The 23505-nt window shown below is 44.5% G+C and overlaps 1 protein-coding gene across 6 annotated transcripts in view; it reads left to right on the top strand.

Annotated features, from left to right (window-relative positions):
* Positions 1–6903, top strand: part of LOC134521666 (monocarboxylate transporter 2-like) — a 43759-nt gene extending 36856 nt beyond the window's left edge. For all 6 annotated transcript variants that reach the window (XM_063348367.1, XM_063348366.1, XM_063348368.1 and 3 more), the window contains exons 4-5: positions 806–1681; positions 4404–6903. In XM_063348367.1, coding sequence (XP_063204437.1) covers positions 806–1681; positions 4404–4696 — 1169 coding nt within the window. In that variant the 3' untranslated portion in view covers positions 4697–6903. The remainder of the gene's footprint in view (positions 1–805; positions 1682–4403) is intronic.
* The last annotated feature ends 16602 nt before the right edge of the window (positions 6904–23505 follow it).

Genomic DNA, 23505 nt, shown 5'->3' with positions numbered 1-23505 from the left:
TATGCTAGTGCTCTCGAACAGAACCACAGAAAGTCAAGACCATCACAGCATTTGGTATCTCTGCCTTTAGATTTCATCTGTGCACGAGAAGCTGGCTAACTGAATTAGCAAGGCAGATTTATAATACCATTTATATATCTAAATGCAATATAAATAAATTTTAATTAAATGAAACACTCTAGGGTCCTGTTCAATTAGCATCCTCGGTAGCTGTTTTGCTGTGTACTTGGCAGACCTCTTCATCTTTTGCATCAGACCTGAATTGCTCACACCACCAAATTAGTAGTGTCTGAGAAGGGTGATGTTATTTTCTGCGCAGGACTGTCAGCCTGGCAGCAGTGTTGGGTGCCCACCGCCCACGGAAGGGGGTGCCAGCCCCAGCCGCAATGAGAAGGATGTGCTTTGGTGGCTAGCACTGGTTCAAGCCAGATCAACCTTCCTTAAACTGGGGGTTGTCATTTTTTTTAATGGATCCATCCTCTCCTCCAACAAGGCTGCTGTGTCTGGACAAAACCAGCCAGCGTTCATTGAGGGTATAGTTTCAGTTTATTCTGAAGCAAACTCTGTGCTAGGTTTGCCACCCAAGAGATTTGCAGTGCAAAAGGAAGGGGCTTTCTGGGGTCTGGTTACCCAAATGCAGCAGCCAGAAGTTTAAGGATATCTTGAGCAAAGTTTGCATCTAGACTATCATGTTGAAGAGGCACCAGTGTACCAATTGTCCATGAATTTGCCTTAAACAATGAACTGAGGATAAATGGGTCTCAAATCTTCCTTTGTGTATCTAAACTGTTTTTCTCTGTTCCAGGATTCGGCCTTGCTCTCAACCTCCAGCCGTCAGTGATAATCATAGGGAAATACTTCTTGAAGAGAAGACCCATCGCGAATGGCCTTGCTATGGCGGGGAGCCCTGTGATGCTTTGCACCCTGGCTCCTCTCAACCAGTTCCTTTTTGACAATTTTGGCTGGAGGGGGAGCTTTTTAATTCTTGGTGCAATTTTATTAAACTGCTGTGTGGCAGGAGCTCTCTTCAGACCCATTGGGGCAGCCACGGCATCAGGCAAAACCCAGGCAACTGAGGAAGGGAAGGCTGCTCTGAAAGAAGAGGTCACTAAGGATGCCATGGAAATGAGTAGTGCCACGAACGTCCCCACCGAGACCAAAACGGAAGAGGAAGAAGGAAGGGACTGTTGCGAAAAAATCAATCAGTACCTCGATTTTTCCCTCTTTAAGCACAGAGGGTTCTTGATTTACCTCATAGGAAATGTGCTCATGTTCCTGGGATTCTTTGCCCCCATTGTTTTTCTGGCACCCTATGCAAAGCACATTGGCATTGATGAATATTCAGCTGCTTTCCTCCTTTCAATCCTTGCTATCGTGGATATGATTGCCCGACCTACCACCGGCATCATTGCAAACAGCAAGTGGGTGAGGCCGCGGATTCAATACTTTTTCAGCTTCTCCATCGCTTTTAATGGCACCTGCCACCTTCTGTGCCCGCTGGCTTCCGGCTACACGGGGCTCGTCGTCTACTCCATCTTTTTCGGCTTGGCCTTCGGCATGGTTTGTGCCATGCTCTTTGAAACGCTCATGGACCTTGTGGGAGCTGCCCGGTTCACAAGTGCCGTTGGCCTGGTCACCATTGCAGAGTGCTGCACGATATTGCTGGGACCACCTATTGGAGGTGAGTGCATGTTCTTCCTCTGGTTCCACTGGGTTGTTGCTTATATTTAGCCTCTTTCAAGCACACTGTATAAGATTTGATTCTAAAGGTCTTTTCTCTGCTGCCCACCCACCATTTTTCCACTAGTAATTGGACAGGGAAGGCAGGTATCTCCTCCAGCATTTCCTCTTTACTGCTTTCTGTGTAGTCGTCTAGTTGAAGTCAAGAGTTTGGTGAGTGATCTTTCAATCCCTGATCTCTTCAAACACTTGAACTGAACTTACAGAGTAGGACTTCTTGCAACACCAAGAACCTTGCGCTTCAGAATGACTCCTCCTGGAGACTCCTCCTGTTGCAAAAGGCTGGAGGCCACCACAATTTAAGCATAGTAAAACACAACAGTTCTATGAAATCCTCTTGTGACTCAAACCTAAGCCTTACTGTTTGTCTCTAGGGCTCTGAGTACTTCAACTTACGGATTTCAGTCATCTTAGTGCATTGGATAGATTTAAGGCTGTTCTGAAAATAAAAAATGTTTATTTTAGATGGTATGGTTTGAAATATGAAAAGGCAGAGACCCTCTGAGGTCCTTGCTGGACCTTGCTGTAAGTCCCTCCAGCAGGGTTTACAGTCATCTGAAGATAAGTGGGAGCAGTGATTCTGCTTCTTTCCCTCTATAGCATGTGCTCACCTTTTTTTCTACAAGGAACACCCCATGTCTGAAAGGCACCATATTTGAATCTGGCATTTGGCTCAAGTACAGTCCTTATCAAATCTGAGTTGGCTATGAATTAAATGACTGTATAGGAGACATCCTCTTAGTGTATAGATACCATCCTATCCATGTGCCCTGTCCGGCAATTTGCATTTCACCTGTGTGCAAGCTTGAATAACCGGTTTGGGAATTGGTCGCCTTTAACTGTGCTAAAATGTGTAATTAGGTTGTGTGTGCTGTCTGTATTTGCATGTATAAAAGTTAAGCTCTGCTTTTGGTATGACAGCATCATAATAAATTTAAAGAATGAACAGAAAGAAGGCAGTTTAAACCCATTTCCTGGGTTCAAAACTGAGATCTGACTAATACTCTGTATGGCACATCTTGCAGAGCCATTTATTTCTTCATATTACTGTGTAGCTCATACAGTGTGACAGAAGCAGCTGTATTCTCTTGCAGTCTTACAGATTCATTATTTAATTAATGACAAACAAAAGAAAATACAATTTTAAAATGACCGTTTTCTGAATGATATAATTTTCTGTGTGGAAGATTAAGTTAATGACCAGAGACTGCTAATGAGGCTAAAACAGTTCTATGTAATAATCAGTAATATTAGTTTTGTAGGGTTTCCCCCACCATTTTAATAAGCAGCAAATTTATTGGTTCTTTGGCATTTTAATAACCTACTGCAGGGTTCTGCTTTAATGAACTAAGTAAATTGTTCCCAGTGTGTTTTATGACTTTATCTTATTCTCAAAGGAAAAGAGGCAAGACTATCCTACTGTTGAATTTTCCAATACTCTACTCATTAAAACTCTCATTGAAACCTATTTAGGAGACCTCTAGGTCATCCTGATTAGCAGAAAAGAAAAAATAGTTGCAATTAGCATTTGGTTGATGTTTCACCAGTAACATGAAAAACACAGTGCATTGAAAATGGCGTACCAAGAACACATCTCAGAATGATTCAGGAAGAACTGTTGACCAAACCCAGTTAAAAATTATTATTTTTGTGATCAAGAAATCTGTTTGGTGGCCATAAAAATCCCTTGTTAGTGTAATGCGGCGGGATAATTAATCATCAGCTTTTCAACTTTAGGGGTCAGTTAGGAAGTAATTAAAGGTCCCTATTTTTAAGGAGGAGAACATATTCCAAAAAGTCAGAGAGCTAATGGATGATGGGCCAGTTTGAAGGAGGACTATCTCTACTGCGAAGGCCAGGTTAGGAGCGGGTCTTACTTTAATTAGGGTTTGGGATGTTAAGAATGGTCTATGTTGCACCAGTAAATGGGAATTAATGCTCAGGATCATAATCCCAATAAGATTTGCATTACATTTTGACATAATGGAGAACACTGACATTTCAATTAAGCCGTCTTCCTTCAATTACTCTGTAACTCCGTAGCAGAGGCATTAACCTTTGAGAGGAACCTGTCACATTTGTCTTGGCATTGAAATTATCTGACATTGACAGCATCATTTTTGCTTTCCCTGGAACTAATGTTTTCCAGTTCCACGCAGTGCCCTTTCATCTTTAGATCACGAGAAAGGGCAGCTGTGACCAAAAGTTGAGTCCCTTCTAATGCTGGCGAATGACCCGTGGTGGAATAAATTGGAGGGTCTTTGTCAAGAGCCTGAGATGAGACCTGGTGACCAGGCGCCATCTCACGAATGTTTTCTCAAATGCTGCTGCTTTTGTTGGCGGCCTGAGGACTACCAAGTCAAACGGACATCCTTGTAGGATCACTGGAGTCAATGGAAAGACTCTCTGTAGACCCTGTGATCAGACAAATTATTGGTAGTATTTCCTATATCAACGTTAAGTACCCACAGGCTATACAGTGGAACACTTGTGAAGTATTTGCAGGATCGGAGTATTTGTAGAAGAGATCAGAAGTCCAGAGAATGTCTTATTTTATTCCAAAGCCACAAGGATGTCCCTTTATATTTAGGATCTGAAAACACAATATTCTTGCCTTCATCTCTTAAGTTTCTTTCTTTTTTTTTTTAATACATGTTTTACAGGAACTCTTATCGATACTTTTGGGGACTATAAATATATGTTCATTAAATGTGGAGCTGTGATGGTGCTGGCAGGAACCTTCCTGTTCATCATGAATTATTATAATTATCGTATGCTTGCCAAGGAGGAGAAAGAAAGAAAAGCAAAAGAAGAGGATCCTAAATCTGTAAGGACAGAAAATGAAGTCAGAAATAACTGGAATAAAGAAACCACACAGGATGGGCCTGAGCTGGAACCTTTGAGAGAGGACCAAGAAGGACTAAAGAAGGAAGCGAATGGCACAAATGAAGTTTAAACCTGTTCCTGTGGGCTGAATGGAAAATTACTTCTGAGTTGCTTAAGTGGACACCATCTGTGAAATCACACTAGGTTTTCAAATTTTGCTCCATGCTCTGCCATGTGCCTTCTCTTCTTTGTTGTAGGAGAAGACTAGAACAGAAACAAGTCTAGTTTCTTATAAAGTGCTGGGACACAGTGCAGTATCCATTTGCATACCAAAGGTCCTGCAACGTTTTTCTTTAGATACTTCCCGTTTCCCAGAGGGGCTGAGTAAGGGTGTAACTATCACCCCACTTTTATTCCCTGTACTGCAGCTCTACTCAGTGAACAGGCCAGTGGCCATCAGAGTCAATGCAGAGCCCTCCCAGCAGCCTGGACGGGCTTTGCACTGAGTGCTGCGGTGGCTGGATCTTCTCCCCATGCAGTCAAAACTCTGTGACTCTCGTTGACTGCGGTGTCAGAATTACCCCAGGGATCTGGTGCTGCCTTCCACTGACAGCTGCACTGTGACCTGCACCTCTGTCTCATGGAAATGTGAAACAGACCTTACACTCATCTTAAATGCAATGTGAGAGAGATTCTTGAACAGAACAAGAGCAGTACTGTGCGTGAAGTGGCAGCAAGGCAGCCTGGCTTTGTGTCTGGAGCATGCTATGAAGGAACTAACTTGGGGTGGCTCGTATGGCTTGACCAGGGACTTTCTCAGGGACCTCTGCATTTAGCAAAATGCCTTGAGAAAGGGGACGTTATGCAGGGGGCCAGCACAAGGCTGACACGCTGCAGGAGTCCTTCTTCCAGGTCCTTTGTCTGTGTGGGGCAGAAATTTAGTCTTAAAGGGCTTAAACTTTGATCTACATAGGAAACAGTGCAAATTCTTTAAAATTTTCCCTAGGATGTTACACAGTCCTTATTATCCAATATCTGAGTGCCTTCCTGTTTTTAGCATGCTTTTTCTTTACAACACCCTGGTGAGGCAGTAAGCGTTGATACTATTAATTAATGGTACAAATGAAGACCAGAAGCACAGAGGAGCTGTGGGCATCATTGCATCAGTGAAGAAAGCTTAGGCATGCCAGGCCTGAAACGGGATCCACGGCCCTGAGCTGGGCCACCTTGGCCACCTATGTGAAGGACAACGTGGGCAGCTGAGGAGAGGATCCGGAAGGCTGCCCGCTGAGCACAGGTATCCCCCTGCTAGAAAGTGGGAAATGCCATGGATAGTCATGCGTTAAACCACAGCCCTCTCTGCAGAGCAGCCTGCTCGCTTTGTGCTTCGGACTACTCAGGATTAATGATTTTAGACACTGTCTAAGAGCTGCGACCTTGTGCCATATTTTTTTAACCTGGTTAAGTTGGATCCATCCTGGAGGGAATCCAAACACGTCTGTTCCTGCCTTGTTGGGGTCGGGATAGGCACCTCCTTGTTGTTAGCATTGCGATACCCGGTGGCCTCTTGCCATCCTGTTGCATGAAATAAAGTTTCCCAGGTTGGTGGTGCAGAGCTGGAGCTGAGGCCACGCAGGAGCCTCTTGTCCAGTGGTGGTAATTTTGAGCTGGGAAGGTCTGGACTCTGACAGCAAGCACTGATATATTTTATAATAAGCAGCTGTTGCCTAAGAGCAAGGATGCTGAGCATGGCATCATGGAGTTGAATCGTCAGCCTTTTGTGGATTTAGCTCCAAGTGACTGGATTTAAAAAAAAAAAAAAAAAAAAAAAAAAGGGCTTTTGAGGCAGATCACCCAAATCCAAAGCTAACACCAGTCCATAGGCTAGGTCTCCTCTTTCTTTGCTTCAGTGGCACCCTTATGTGATCAGATAAAGTTTTTTTTCATGACTTTGTCACTGAAGAACTGTATTTAATTATCACTTGTATACATACTGTGAAGAATGGCTTGTAAAAATACTTCCATAAATACGCTATACTCTTAAATTTAAATCACTCGTATCTTTTGTACAAAATGTTTTCTGTGAAATCTTTTGTTCCACTAGAGAATACTGATCTTTGGGCATTGACTTCAATAGGACTTAAATCTTATCCTTATGTAGTACCTTGCATTTTCTCTGAAAAACAAAATCTATACAATATACTTAGGCTTTTGTTGCTGTATTTTTAATATTCTTTATTTCAGTCAAATATATCTATGGTATTTCTGTAAAAAAGGCACTGATAGAAGGTCCTGAACATTTTCCAATATGCCTTCTGGAAGCTTTAAAATACTTAATAAAACTCTCTTTAAAAAAAATGAAATGAGTTTACATTTGCCTGTTGTGATCTGCAGGGTAGCACTACCTTTCTATTCAGTAAGGAATTTATCCTGATAGGATTTCTAGTCCTGGCTCCATGTACATGGTAACACAACTCTTGGTCGTAGCCTCTTATTCCAGGACCACCGCTGGGAGCTCCTTGCCACACAGTTTCTTCGACATTTTCAGTGATCTGGGCCAGCCTGACTCACACTTCCAGTGGCGTGGGCCGGTAATAAGTCTGAAAGCAGCTGAGAATGACCTGGCAAGGATCCGACAAGATGATTTTCATACCTTCCCACCAGGTCGTATCAATTAATTCTAGGACCAATGACCTAGAGCCTCAGGTGTCCATACTGCAGGAGCTGACGCTAAGGCTCTTTGTCTAGCAGAAACCCAACACAAGGTTTTTAGATCATAAAACCTTGTTAATACAGATAACATTTTCAATAAAAACGCTTTCTGTTCAGCCATCTATGCAAATCCTCTGGATTACCTTTGTTAACCTGTCCCTGAGGGCAAAAAATGCTAGATTGGATAAGTAGTTCTTTATGGCTTCAAAAGTCTTCTAATATTAAGGAGCTACTTCATTTAACCCACTCAAGCCTCCTGTCATAGAAAGACACACTTTAAGATTATGGCACTATTTCTATCATGTAGGAAGCCAGACTATTTTAACACAATTTTGGCGATTGTGGCTGGTTGCCAGTGGTGGGTGGCCTGCCTCTTCCCTGTTACCCTGCCTCCTGCCCCCACACTGGGTCCCAGCCACAACTTCTCACTCATCACCGCACCAAAGCAATGCCGGATAACTCTCTACATTAAAGCATGTGAGTAGCCCTAGAAATTCTTCGCCGAATCAAATCCTGTGAATTCAAAAACTTGCAGGCTTAAGCTGTAATCCAGGCTTGGAAAACTCTAAAATTTTCCTGAGAACATTTTCAGTTATTAAAAATGACAGCTGCAATATGAAATATCCATTAGAAAAAGCTCTTGTGAAGGAGTAGAAGCTGCTTGTGCATCTAATTTAGTGATCTGTGTGGCAAATTGAACACCATATTCTTATTTACATGCATACTTAAGTCTGGAAAGCACCTGTGTGGGAAAGTCAAGAGTGTGAGTGTTGTACCGTAAACATATGTACTAGGCACGTGGGGCATATTTGGGATACCAGATGTGCAAGGATGGTTGCTAACGCTTTCATTGCAGTGCAATTATTAAACGTCTTTTATATTCATTAGCATGTGACCTTATTAGAAGCAATTGCCCATTGTTTGCAGGGTTGCTTGAACTTCTACAAGAGCCTGATTTTGATGCTGAACCATCATTCCCAACAACCCCAGAAGAAGCCAGCGGAGCACCAGCAGCACAGCACTCCCTGCAGCCGTGTTCCACTGGTGAGGCTCGAGTGGTGTTTGCTGGGGAGGCGTGACGTGTACCATGGATTGGATTGAGATTTATCCCACGTACTCATTTCTTATTTATAGTTCCCCTCACTTTTCCCCTCCATATATTTAGCTTTCCAAATCTAAAGGCATGGAGGAGGAATTTGAATATTTCAACACTTATTCTGAAGTGGCAAAGTTTGTACCCCTTCCTACCTGCCTTTTTAACAGAATGATAAAGCAGTGACTGTGCCACGTGGTGGAGTGTCACGCTACTAGAAGGGGACACTTTCTACCATCACACCTTGTGCCAGGTGCTGCTTTGCCACACGTAGCGTTGTCTTGGCCTGGGAAAGCAGCACCAGAGCCTGCCTGAGCACGGGGCTGACCAGCAAGGCTGGGGGACGCAGCTCTGCAAGGCCAGCCGTAGATTTGAGCTCATCACAAAAAAGAGATCTCTTGTGCTTTTTATTTTCTACTGCTAATGAAAACGTGCTTCAGTGGGGCGGTAGCCAAGAGGACGTCAGTACCCAGCACTCAAAGAAGAGAGTGTAAAACCAGGCTGTCTTCTTCAGCAGGTGCAGGAGGCTGCAGTTTTGGGGTTTGTAACCATCGCCGGTGCGTATTTATGCTGCTCTGGGTGGTCCTCCACATTGGGCACACACAGGAGCTCATGGCCGCAAAGGGGAAGGATGTTCACTGGCAATATGTGCAGTGATAGAGCAAAATATAAATTTCCTCCTTTTTATAAAAAAAAGAGTGAACCGTGTGCAGAAAGTGCAAAACATGTGAGGAAACCAGAGAACTCTGGAACCACGACGGAGCAGAGGTAGCTTGGTAGTTACTGTGTTAAAACCAAGCAGGCAAGCAAACAAACAAAAAAATGAAGTGCCAACCTATATGTTTGAAATATGCAATCATTTTTGACAACACAAGAGATTATTCAGGATAGTTCTTGTGGCAGCTGATGCCAAATTTATTTGGCTGCATTCAGAGAACGCCTAGTAGACAATACAGGTGCATTCAGATTACATTGAGAAATGAATTTAAAAGATGACTTTCGTGCCCTCTGCAGCGACAGTGACATTGACTATAAAATAGTACTATTTAGACTTATCAGAACCGTGTGAAGGTGTTTTGATGAGTGACACTCATAACTGTCAGCAAAGCTTCCCATAATGGCAGTGCAGCTCAGAAATGACGACACGATTTGCCATCAGCTTTGGCACTCGCTGAAGTATTGCTGTGCTTTGGTTTGTATTTGGCTCATTTACATTCTGACACCAAAAAAATGAATGTATATAGGTAAATGGGATCTTATATGTCACCACGGTCAAGACCCTGCTATCACAGGTAACGGCATCATATAATTCCTTTTAAATACGTACAACCTGTTGTCCTGCAGAGCCAAACACCTCTCAAGGTGTGACCCTGCGGTGACATTTGTGGCTGCAGCTTCGATGTGTCTCCACGTGTTCGACAGCGCAGGTGTCTAGAGGCTTAGACGAACACAACCCCACCTGGTTTGGGATACTCAAGCCCTTAGTCCCTCAATCAAACAGAGAGGATATTTATGCAAGGGAAAATGATACGTCCTCCACCTCCAAAAAGGCATAAATTTGGGTAATATTTAAAAATGTTAGTATTTTAGTATTTATTTTATTTTTTTGTTTATATGCTACTACTTTCTGAAGCATACTCTACATCTCTTCAGCTTTAGTATTATTGATGAATTTGGACTGAAAATGCTTCCTTTAATAACGTTCCTTTCTTTTGTCTTTTTAAACAACCTTATTCAGACACACTAACTTTAACCAAACTTGGCTGTCATAGCATGCTGCCTCTAGGCTTTTAAAAAGCATATCTTCCCCTATTTCACCATTTTTGAAACACCACAAAGTCATTTAAGAGTTGCAGATCATATTTTAGTCAGAAATTCAAGACGCAGTTTTGCTGGACATCGTTAAGAAACCTGTTACAGTGCAAGCCAGAGAGGGAAAGCTTCAGAGGAGGAACATTGTGCCTCTTGCAGCAGGGACCGGGCAATCCGTGGGGGGTCTGGCGCAGACACTGAGGATTGTGCGCTCTAAATATAAGCGTATCTCCCAGTGTTCAAAAGTGACAGATATTTGGCCATCAGTGTCCAAGGCTGTCCCGATCAGCTGTCTTTTGTGAACTAAACACTGCAAAGGACCCTCTCTTCAGAGGCTGCATGTCCGGCACTGCAGAAACTCCTTCTCTGAAAAACCTCATTAAAATCACACCAGAAGCTTGCATTTAGCTGAATTAGTGTTTCCCAGCCAATGCTGTGGGAAAGGCTAGAGGCCGTCCCAGCAGGCCAGCATAGAGTTTAGAGCCTTTTGGTGAATGCAGCTCTGCTTTATGTCTTACCTGTTAAGGCACAGGTGCCCAGCAAATTTTAGGAGGGTTAAGAAGGAAACATGGCTCTTGTTACTAAGGCAGCTGAGAATTATCTTATGCTGGAAAGGGTGGGGGTGCCCCTCAATGCACACACGGGACAGAGTCCTGCACTTTGCCCATAGGAGCCAAAGTCTCCATCTACTTCAAACTAACTATCTGACAGTCTTAATAGTGCAAACGCCTCAGCTGGTACTGCCCATCATCGCTCCGCGATCATCGCTGAATGGTTCATTTTTCACTACCAACTCCCCAGCCCATGAATTTATCATTTTTCCCACCAGACTAAATCCATGGGAGGAGAAACACAGGCTTCCCATAGGCTCTCTGGAGTTTTTCTGACTTCCGTCTGCTCAGTGCAAAGGTGTCTCACCAAAACCTGTTGCGTAAAGAAATTCCCTCCCACTGCGGCAACACTGCTGTTCCAGGTAGACACCAAATGAGAATGTGCTTCTACACTTCCTTGGTCAAAGCCATCAGCTTCTGAGGAGGTGAAGATATCCATTCACCAAAGACACCAGCTTCAAGGTCTAATTCCGACTACACTCAGACACGTGGGATTCCTGATGTATCCTGAATTCCCTTTGACGTGCAAAGCAGAGTCGTTCAGTGCCTGCTGCTAGTGACATGAACTGGTACAACTGAAATGAAACAGGGACAAGCACTTCCCTCGTACTGCCGGGGCTTGGCATTCCCTTCCTGGACAGATGAGATTCTTAAGTAGTTTTTAATCAGTATGTAATCAGCCCCGGCCATTAGTTATGCCATCTGATCACAAAACACAACTCCAGAGAGAGATCCTTAGGATATCTAGGAGGATCCATGCATTATTAAGTGAAACAACCGCAGACTCTACCTGTCACCCATTAATACAATGTATAATAAGTGCTTGTTGAGCAAACTTGCCAAGTCTAATTATTCTCCCAGCAGACTATAGGGGTTTTTTGGCACTTCTACAAGTCTAATGGAAACCACAGCAGGCCTGCTCCAGCAGAGGCAGTGTGGGGAAGGAAATCTCTCTGATGTGCTTCAGACTTCCAAGATAGTCCGCACCTCGCATGCACATGCACATGCACGCACCCACCCCCCAGCCTCGCTCCGACAGATTGGAGGGAAGATCCACAAGGTAAAGCCCTGCACGCAGGGGCTACATTCCCCCGTGATGTCAGGATTGGTGTGTTAAGCCTGCGAGTCACTCAAATCTGGTGGCAAGAAGGATCCTCAAAGCATCCTTGATGGTGCCGGGTGGGTCCTAGCCAGGTGCCAGTCACAATGTGAAGTGAGAGGGGAGCTCTTTTCCGTGCTGACTCCCAACCCCAGACCACAGCCGGGGACTGAGGAGACACCACAACTTGCCCTCCATGGCTGGGCTTTCCTTTCTGCTCTTCCAACCAGGACAATCCATGTATTAAAGTTTGTTCCCAGGTCATGACCCGGGACACGATGTATGATGTTTCACATTTCTTATTCCTTTGGACATATTTTTCTGAGATCTCTTAGCATTACTCCAACAGTCAATTTAACACTGAGATTGTGCGTATTTATCTGGAAAGGTTCTTTTAGCACACGTGCTCTTTCGTGAGATGTTGTGTTCTCCAGAAAGTCTGTCAAGAGTCTGTCGGACAACAGTGAGTTGATATGAGGAAGATGACTGAGTCCTCATATCTCATCCAAGAAGTTAATAAAGATGACTGTACTGATTAATTAAGACCAGACGCAAACCCTCCCTGCTGCTCAAAGGGTGGGCTACAGCCATATGGGGCTTCTCCTGCATGGAGTCCAAATATGTCATCTGTATTATGATATTTAAATGTAGGTCTACAATCCTCTTCTCCAAAGGTAAGCCTCCATTTGGAGACCTCCATCAGTGGATTGGCTTAGAAAATCCCAAACATCCATAAGGCTGGTGTCCGTCTCATTAAGCTCAGCGTTTTGTAAAACAGTCTGACTGTTTGGGTTTATCTTTTTTCTCTTTTCCTTTTTGTTAGCAAACCATTGCCAAACTCTTTATTTATTTATTTTTAATAAAAATATACTGTGAGTGCAATGGCTGGAAATATATTGAATTCATTTATCCAGTCGGTATTTGTCCTCTGGCTTACCTGTTACAGATATCCTTCAAAATCCAGTACTGTGTAATACATTCCAGTATGAAACATGACAATTATATCATGATTTCAACTTTCAGCCAAAGATAGTAATTACACACCATATAAATAGAAGTGCAGTGCAGTAGCTTTGTAATTACAGTGTAACTAAGCTGTAGCTATTTTACTTGTGTTCTGAGGTGTATCTGAAGTTAGTAATTAGGGCCAGGACATGATGAAACACTAGCAATCTACTTACCTTCACACAGTGTATTATTTTTCACTCGTATCTATCATGAACCTAGATATTTTCCAGGGATTAATGATAGGCTGTGAAAAGTTGATAGCCTGAAGTTCAGCAGAGAGCCATTAAACTGGCCTGGTCATTAATCCCTAGAAAATACCCTGCACCAAGGTTGTTATAAGGTGAATATGGAAAATAACTTTCCACACATGTTGACTTCTGTCCTGGCTGTTATGTCTTTGGCGGGGTGTAGAAACAACACCCCAAATGCAAGTGCCTCCCTCTCCCTCGTATTCGGATGTGCTTAACGTTAAAGAGGATGAATCCTCCCTGAGTTCACCCTTGCCCGTCACTGAGGGATGCCAGTAGAAGACTCTGAATAGACAGCTCGTTTTCCAGCAAGCCTGTCTTAGCCACAGTTGTCTGGCAATATTTGGAGGTCAATTTTAGACTGAACCTCCATTTTCTGAAATGTGTAATTCCAGCTTCTCTGAACTGAGAAACAACACTGGCGGCCAAGTGAAAAATATCCATTATCGGGGGAATATGTAAAAACACTGTTTCATCAGTCATCCTGCTCACATGATTCCCTCCCAGAACCGAGGGTGGTAATGAAAGTAATTTAACATACATCTATAATTAATTTACTACATTCTTCCTGCTGATGGCAATCATCTTACCTAGGAAAGCTCATGAAATTGATCTTAATGCGTAAAAATAGAGATGGAAAAGCATTAAAGGCAGCTAAATGTAGTTTACTCCTAAGCGTGTAAGCAGTTAAGCACTGTTTGGAGAAATGTTTTGGGGCTCATTTAGCAGGAGCCATTACCTGTGAGAAATGATGGCGAGTGCAGAAGCCAAGCAGGGCTTTCCCCTCGACGCACACAGTTTGCGAGTACCAGTGAGAGCAGCTGGCCTTTGCTCCTGGAGGTGCTTCTGTTTTGCATAATGTGAACAAAACTGTGAGAGCAGGTTCAAAGAGGCTTTGCAGAAGGGGACAAAGCTGCTGGGCGGCTAGAGGTAGCACCAGGTACATGAACTGCACCAGCTCGTGGCTGTTACTGCAGTGACATTTTAAGCCGTGAGCCTTGGCCACTGGCATCCAGTTGGAAGGAGAACTCTGGCCAATGTGTATAACCATCCAGATGTGCGGATGAGCACCACAAACACACTTACCTGTGCACACATTGCACACAGAGAACAGATACCACATGCATGTGACGCAGAGCCCTATGTCTATGTGTGCTGGCTGTGTCTAGGGCTTAAAAGCACCCTGGTGTTGCTCGGATATCACTGACTCCCTGTCTATTAGCCATTATCATTTCACCCACTGTGGTTTTTCTGCACATCCATGAGGCCCTCTGCTGGGCTGGTGGCTCCTACCCTCCTAGAGCAGCGGAGCACCACTTGGGCCATCAGGCTGATAGGAACTCATACACTTATCTACAGACCACGATCTGCACTTCCCAGAGACCCTCCTTTAAAATGCAGGTCATGACATTATAACTTTAGTATGAGCTGGAAAACCTGGAACAGCAGAAGCCCATAATGAAGAATACTTCGATGCTTTTGTAGCAGCTATATAAATATGTATAGAAATAAGAAGGCTTTTAAGTGTCTTCCATGACTGTAACCTCTAAAAGAGGGAGTACAGTAGCCTTATGTGGATGGAAGTCAGAGGAAGAAGAGCCACCGCTCCCTTTGGTGCCCTCTTCAAGGTGGAGCACAGCCTGTCCTGCCTGTGCTGCGAGCGGGAAAGGAAACCCTGCACGGGGAACATCACTCCTCCTATGGAAAAGACCCAAACAGCATGCAAATAGGGCAATTCTTTCATTCCCCTGTGCCTACCTGTGCAGGAGAGCCCACGGAATGGATACTTGGCCTCTGTATCCATCCAGGGGCTGCTTGTTGCAAGCGTGGCCAAACAAGGAGGATTTTTATGCACAGCTCAGCAAGAGAAGTTTTCTACACGCACCTTCCCTCAAGTGCAAAGCTGTTGACGGGCTTCTCCTTAACACCAGAAAGAGCAGGATGTGTCAGTCCTGGGCTGCCGGAGGGAGAGAGCCATGAATCAGCCGAAGGATCCGTGCAGACAGCAGCCGGCTGCTGCAGGACTTTTTTTGCCTGTTGGCTGTCACGCAGCTCCTCATCACAGGGCAACAAACACCTTCAGTGCTGGCTGCCGGGGCTGGGAGAGGCACAGCCAGCAGCAGAATGTAAAAAACGGCTCTGAAGCCAGCAGAAACCATTCAGGGTTGCTTTGAAATGCTGTGGCCTGAGCCCTGAATACCTGCTTTTCACAGTGCCCACATGGCAGGAGCCTGGAAAAGCATCTCTCCCACCAAAACCCTGACCGCTCTCCAAGGAGCTACAGAAAAATGCCCAAACTGGGCACCTTTCTCTGCACAGGTTTGTGCTTCCAGTTTATGCTGGCCAGAGCATGACTATTTGCCATGCTCTGCCGGGAGAGCCTCCAGGGGCCCCTGCCCAGCCCAGCCCTGACCATGGCATGAACTACTACATTGTGCAAGGCAAATCCAAAAAAACTTGTAGTAAATCCTTTCATTATAGACATTAAGGAAATTTCAGGACAATGGCATCACATGGAGAGGCTGAGACCTGCCCTGGCTCGGGGACAGATGAGACTTGCCACCCCTCTCTTGAGGAGTAAGGTCTCGTTCTTCCCATAAGCTCTTGTCACTAGTGAGGCATCACTGCAGGGGACAGCCCTCCTTTTGCCAAAAAGGAAAGATTTCAGGAAGAGGCAGGAAAAAAGGAGAAAGATTCCCTGGGCCGAAAGCACAATCCGAGGAGTATAGCTCTTTCTCCAGCCAAAATATAGACACTGACCATGGCAGCACAGAGGTCAGTGAGGAGCACAGGGCAAGCTGCTGTCCCTGGCCGAGCTCCACCACCAAGTGAGAGATGACCTAAGACATGCTAATTACTGAGGTTTTCAAATGTGAGGAACATCAAAGGAATTGTACCTACCTAAGAAAGGGGATCTTAGTGGTGCGGTTGGTGGGAGCAGAATTAGACCAGCTTTGGACACCTAAAGACAAAAACAAACCTGCCCTTTCTATTAATTCTCATATCCCTCAGCTTGGCTTCTTCCCACTACATTACGGTTATGTGCTGATTAGGTGTTTCTGTCTTTCCCTGAAGTGGTTGTGGTTTTGGTGATAATATTATTAGCTATTGTCGTGAGATGCCCAGCTGGGGAATAGATCATGGGGTGTTAGCTGCTGTACGGGCAGAATGAAAACCGTTTGGGATGGGAGAGATGTGATGGGCAAAGCACCCTTGAATGAACTTTGCTAGATCTATTTGAAGTATTCTTAATCATATCTTCTTTAATTAATGTTTTATCTGGGAAAAAAATGGCCTGTTTCAAAGGACAGCAATGGATGAAATAATTTTCTGAAGTTTGTAGGCTTTTCTCTCTAGACTTATGCAATGTTCATCAGCAAATGTTATTCAGCAACGGTTGCTAATGGAACATACAGATATATACAGCAGTGCTGTGTGTTTTATCAGCTAATAAAAGAAAGCGCTTAGATTAAGGATGTGTGAGCATATATAATCACATAAGTGATGCTCTGAATGTGTGGTTTCTGTTTCAGTGACTTGTCAGCATTATGTAGAACACAAATATGTACAGTGACTGAAAAAGCAACAGCATTGTCACTATGAGACTTGCAGCTTGAGAACAAATTAGGGATTTTAGGTGGTACAGCACAACCCAGAGGGACATGACTTGCCTGACAAATCCAATATTGTATAGCCCTTCAAAGTACATAGTGCTTATCATTTTTGTCTATTTTGAAATGTGTTTTGGATTCCTTCTGTCCTCCTGGTTCCTATGAGCAGTGGCTAAAAGACATCTGATTTTCCCAATTGCCCTTTCAGAGACTTGGACTGAGAAACCAGAAAATGCGGACCAGGCACTAATCGACTCTTGCACATTTGGGCAAGAACTGCTTTGCTGTCTGGCTGATGGCACGAGTCTGCGCTTTGCTTAGTGAGAATTTTCATTTTCCTGTTGGAGAGGAACCATCCTTTTTTCTTCCAAAGAAATAATGTCTCTTTTTTTTTTCTTTTTTTCCTGTTAATAGCACTGCAAGTATCACGCGTGAGATGCCATCACTTTTTTTTTTTTTTTGTTAGAACTAGGAAGAAAACTATTTCAAAGAAATGAAAAATACTTCACATCTGGCTTTACCGTTCCTTTTTCCATCTTTTCTCCTTCCAACAATCACAGGAGGAACAAGATTGGACACCACAAAGAAAGTAAAAAGAAACCACATATTCAACAGAGAATAAAAGAGAAATTATTGATTTGAACCAGAATCTTAAAAAAAAAAATCTAGAAAGATCTAAAATCAATGTTTTCCTTTTTTATCCAAACAATTCCTGTTAAGAAGCCCAATACAGGAGCAAGAGCTCTGCTCCAAGAGACACACGGTAGTGCCGCTACCAAAACGGCTTCTTAGCGAGACAAAAATACATTCTGGTGAAAAAAAAAAAAAAAAAAACCCAAAAAAACCCCTGGGCAAATTTTCACCCTGCTCTGGGTGGCGGTGCTGGGAGAGACCCCCCTCCCAGCTCCAAGAAGCCGCGGAGCGGGAGCGCCCCGGCAGCGGCGAGCGGCTGCTTTGCCCGCAGCCGCTAGAGATCAGCCTTGTCCTGCGCTTGGCCGCGGCGCTGGAAACCTGCCGTCGCCTTTGCCTCGCTCAGTCCCCGCCCGACCTCTGGCTTTTCACAAACCGCTTTCTTTTTTTTTTTTTTTTTCTTTTGAATGTGCATTTTCAGATTCCCCTGTGCTTTTTCCCGTCACTTTCAACTTGGGTGTCATTAATTAGCTGACAGCACAATAGATGCATTTCCTTGCAGAGAAATTTTGGGCATTTCTCTGCAGCAGAAATGCAGAACTCCCTCTCTTTCCCCAGGCTGTCTGCCTTGTTTTAGCTGTTTGGTTTTTTTTTATACTCTGTTATAAACCTTTAGAATTTTGTTTCTCCCCCTTTTCTCTCCCCCAACTCATATCTGCTGTTAGCGCTATGCCTGACGTTTTCCTTTCTTAGATACATGCAAATCTGGGAAAGGGGGTAAAAACACACAAAGGAAAAGGATATTTTGCTTTTCTACAAGAGTACCCCTATCCCAACCCACTGCTGGCTCTCTGAGATTGGAGGGAACAGGCCACATTGACAAGGCCAGCGCTACCCTGTATGCTCGGGGCAGGGCTGGGGGCATCAATTCTCCATCCTTGGCCCTGCCCACACCACTGGGGATATGCACTGGGGATACTGGGGGCAGTGATATCGCATTGTTCGATAACTAAAGTGGCAAAGCAGCGTGCAGTGGCCCTCCATAAGGAGTAACTTGGCAGATGCTTCTCTGGGAGCAGAGCTCTTCCAGCTCCCACTTAGTGCCACACTCAGGGTTAACGCTGCAATTAAGCTCACAGTTTCCCTGTTTCAGGTATTTCAGAACTTCTCTGATCATCTCTCATTTTGCACCACAGAAATATATTGAATATGATGTGCCAACGTAACCAGCCGTGACAAATTGTCCCATAGATGTGGGAAGCAGGTGGAATACAAAAGGATGCCAAACGCCAGGAATTGGGCTTCAACTTCATTTGTCTTATAGGACCTCAGGTATAAGTTTGGCTCAGGCAGAACTGTGTTCACCCTCAGGATTTGTCGCAGCGCTTTACCAAATAGCTTGGATCATCTTCCTAAGGAAGAGCACCATAATTAATGTGCATGCCTGCGTTTGTACATATTTATGTTTGTATGTGCATCTCACATGATATGCATGTGTTTTGGGTGCGTGCCTCACCATTAGAGTGAAATAGTTAATTTGCGATTAATATCTCTAGTTAACTACAGTCTATTCTAAAAAACATATAGCGGTCCTCATTGTGCCACACTGCAAAAACCTACCTATGGGTTGGTTAAACTGACGAGGCTGCTCTCCCGATTCTCCAGCCAAAATGAACAAACTGAAAATGGAAGCTAAAATGAGCAATGTGACTGTGTGGTACGCTGAGGACAGATGTGGGCTCAGCCTCCTCCAGCTCTCAGCTGGCCAGATGTGGCAGCCCCCGAAGAATGTGCCTGCCTGAGGTCACTGCTGCTCTGGCAACGATGCTCTGCAGCTACCTGAATGGGTAAATTTGAAAAACACTCTCTTCAGGTGCTGGGAACTTTCCTCCTCCTGCTCATCGCTGGGATGCAAATTCCGAAAACACAGGAAGACGACTAAAATTAATTTATGAATTCTGCAGATATTTCAGTGCTTACAGTTTTCTAGAGCTGGCAGTTAGTGTATAGGGCATCAAATGCCTCTTTTCATCCTAGGAGGACAGTTACTGGCCAGACAGAAATTCAGATTCTGACACCTGTATCTACCTCAATCTTGAAAGCCTAAAGTGCTAATATCCACACATTTGTCTTGTGATGAGCATCAAGGCTCTTTGAAAAGCCAGAAGGGACAGCAATGTGCCTGCTGGGTGATGGAATCCAGACGAAAAGAGGAGCCAGCCATTCTGCAGGAACCACAAGTCGCTAACCCAAAGCGATCCCTGCAAACCGGGACGGGAGCTTGGGAGTCAGAGACAGAGGGGGAAGAGAGAAAGCTGAGAGAAGAGGGAACAGTACAAGAAGCGTCAGCCCAAAATAACCTTCGTGGCTACCCAGACTGAGAGCTTTTCTGTGCTTTCACACATGGTATGTGGGCACAGGTTATTCTTATGCATTCATTTAGTGTCACCAAACCCCTTATGTCTGCAGGGGACAAGAATGGGCCCAGCGTTATAATATCCATTCCTAAACGTACACAGTACAGAGGATTTTACAAGAAACATCACAATATCTGAGAACCTTATCTCTTTCAAAGAGAGAAAATAACCAAGAAACACTGGAGTGAGTCCCAAAAGAGATGTCACTGCATTTAATGTGTATTTATGCAGCTATTTAGAGGCAAACGAGAAGCAGTGATTATGTATAGAATAAAATGGAACAACAAATTGAGATTGTTTTAGCTTCCGCTCTATCTGATCAGCCAGGAAGAACAACAGACTGATACGCTCTGAACAAACAAAAATACGCAAAGCCTAAATGCTCTGGTCCTTGGGGGATTCATTTTTATTTCCTTCATGAAACAAAGAGGGAGAACAAAAGAGATTTGTTTCGAATCAGCCGGGAGGCTTGGCAGCCCAGGCTGAGCTGGTCCTTCTGTGCCCCAACGTGCTGCTGAAGTTCACGGGACTTCTCGGTGCCACCTCTCTGCTCCTTGGCTGCGAAGAAGTCCTCAGTTAATTGCAGCACCAACAACGGCAGCTTTGCAAGTCAGCCCTGGCAATCGGTGGGAATCGTGGCATGGGAAAGGGCTGCAGGATAAGGTATTCCTCTCCTAAACACATTCAACAGCAGAATATTAGGTTGAATAGCTGAATCTGATGGCTCAGGGCCCCCCGGCTCAGATGTCTGCTCGGTGCTGTGAGGCACGAGCCAGATGCTGAGAGAATGAAAATCCATTATGGATATAGCCAGACAGAATGGAAAGCGGTGATTTACAGGGACAGCCAACGATCTTTCCAAATGCGGTGCACAGCTATCAGGAACGGTGAATCCCTGAGCTGGCTGGAATGATCGTGACACAAGATGTAACTGTGGAGACTTCCAGGAGCCAGGTTTTAAAGGAAGCAAATTGTAAATGGGCTTGAGCTCCTTGCTAGATCTATAACACAACATCTCAGAAAGACCGAAGTCACCAACCCGTAGCTTTGCTCTTGTAGACCCCTGACGGGCGCACAAAAGAGATGTGCTTGGGTTGAACAGCAGCTGCTGGATGAGCTCTTTGGAGTTGCATTATTTCGTTCATCTACCTTTAGCACATACCATGGGATCACAAATCACTAATGAACATCACTGCTCAGTGCACCAGGTGATGTTACACATTACCAAGGCTTAGCTACCACATTGCAACGGTAACAAGTATCAGGTAAGCGACAGAGTGGCTGGAATAACTAGTTCAGTGGTAAAGGTGAATTTTTAGTAGCTTTTTCATGCAGCAAATAAAATCTTACAGCAACAAAGTCCTTACGACCTAAGCAATAAGTAGCACTGCTGGAGCAGGCAGTAAGACTGCACGGAACAAGTACTTTGTGTACATGCAGCCATCAAACAAACCTTTCATACAACTGGGGAGGTCAGGCTAAATCTTGTTTACCCCCGTTCTCTGGTAGGGCCTTGCTGGTGAGGGCACCCGTCAGGGCGAGTGCAGTACAGCACCAAGACATTCAATGAATTCGTCACCGCCGGCCATCAGAGCCCTGCTCCCTCCCTGCTCTGTGGGGAGACGGTGGTACAGTGCACAAGATGGGAAGCTTAAGTATACCCCGAAAGCTGCGAAACAACTGAAATATGCCTTAATAAATGATATTGTCTCTCATCAAAATACATGACACCAAATGCTTCACTCTAATTACCCTATCCCTGCCTCCTTAAGTGTTTTAATAATATTCTTTCAGTTTCTCAATTATATTTTACGTGGAATGAGAAAGTGAGGTTTCCCCACAAAACATGTTTTGCTATAAATACCATTACAGATGTACTTAAGAAATGGTTGAATAAACACAGTGATGCAGAGTAGGAAGAACTGTTCCTACTTAGAGTCGATGGTATGATTTTCCACTTGCAAAAAGATCCTGTTAAATATAAAGAAAGGTCAGCAGCATATTTCTTTGTTCCTTTACACAAAAAGGGACGATTCATCAGAAAAAAAAATCTAGGGTTTCTGCAAACACACTTTAGCAAATTTCTAAATGAAGAATGGCAATAGTTTTACAAAGCCTGGCATGGAAAAGGTCATTCGTGGAAAGGAGAGCCAGTAACGCACAACCTGAGTGAAACAGAAGTGACTTAATAGAATATGTCAGACAGGACTGTTCAGCTGTGATAATAACAAGGCTTCTGCATTTTATTATTTTTTTGCCTATTTTCCCAAGCAAGTAAGGTTCACGCAATCATACTCCATGTACCTCTACGTGTCTATGTCTGTTCTCCCTGAGTAATTTTTGAATCCATGGGCCTGCCTGCACCAAATTTGAAAGGGAACAGCATTTTCAAAGGCAACTGAGATCCTCTGGCTGTCATGAAAGCAGGTGCTGCTATCCCCCCGGTGGAAAGGCTGCAACCAGACCTCATCCGCACTCAGCCATGGAAGAGGCTGCATGGGGAAAGTTGTTATCAGGCCCCAAGAAAATGTCCTCTTGGAGTCTGCCCCTTCCTGGCTACCAGAAAATCAAACTACAGACTACAAAACTGTGAGAAATCAGCTTCTATTAGTCCCACTGCTGAAGGAACTACGCGTTTAAAATTCAACTTTTCTGAACAAGTTTTATAAGAAGAAATCTTTTTCCTTCTGACTTTTACACACAGATCTCAAGGCCATTGCAATGATCCGTTAGGCTGCTGACTGATGAAAGCCAGATTTGCAGAGGACTCGGTGGGAGAGGTACAGGCTGTGAAACCTTTTCTGTAACTCACGGAGCCCAGGGAGGTGTTTCACCCCTTGAGCTCACAGGGGAGACCAGCCCAAGAGAGAGCTGTAGTCCTTCCTCTACCATAAATTCGGGAATCCAGGATGCTCCCCATGTGACTGTCCCCATGATGCCTTCAGAAAAGCGACAAGATTGTTGTTTTCTATCCTAAAGGTGTCTGGAAGCTTTTGAGCTAGCTTCGTAACCTCTGTAATGGGGCAAACCTTTGGTGGAGCTGAGGGAACTCCTATAATTTCCTAAGCTGGGGGTTAGCATACTGTGTCTCTTCTAGGCTCGAGGGCTCAGGCAACTCTTTCATGGCAGCGTAAGGTCTTGCCCTTCATGTCTTTAGGCAGGTATGGGACCCTGATTTTGTATGGAGGAAGGATGCTCTAACTTGTGGTTTTGGATAGCTCTATTCAACTCTCCCTTAAACATGTCACTTAGTGACCAAGCTTCTTGGCAGACAAACATTTGTATCTCACTTTTATCTGCACTGACACTATTGAAGCTACTTTGCCGTTACAGCCAAGCCCTGTGATCACTCAGCTTTCCACCACTTGATGCAATTCAAAACACGGGGCAAGTTCAAAGCACAGCTGGGGATGCACATCCCCTTCCCAGCGGGGAGTGACTTTGTGAGGGTTTGCAGAGGAGAGGTCCTGGCCTCTCTCCCCCTCGCTCTGACTATCCCTTCTTCATTTCACACTTCACAAGCGCAAGAAGTGCCCTTTTCAGCTGATAGCTGAGTGCCTCCGTTGTGTGACCTTACATTTCCCCGTGCCAGCAGGCTTTGGGGTGTGTGAGAGTTGGATGCTGACAGCCAAGTGAAGCAAAACCTCCCCCTAAAGAGCCTCTCTCTTCATTCCCCGGGTCCCAATCTAACATGTAGG

This window comes from Chroicocephalus ridibundus, chromosome 10, assembly GCF_963924245.1.
Source record: "Chroicocephalus ridibundus chromosome 10, bChrRid1.1, whole genome shotgun sequence".
Classification (NCBI taxonomy): domain Eukaryota; kingdom Metazoa; phylum Chordata; class Aves; order Charadriiformes; family Laridae; genus Chroicocephalus; species Chroicocephalus ridibundus.
This window is presented reverse-complemented; position numbering and strand designations above follow the sequence as displayed.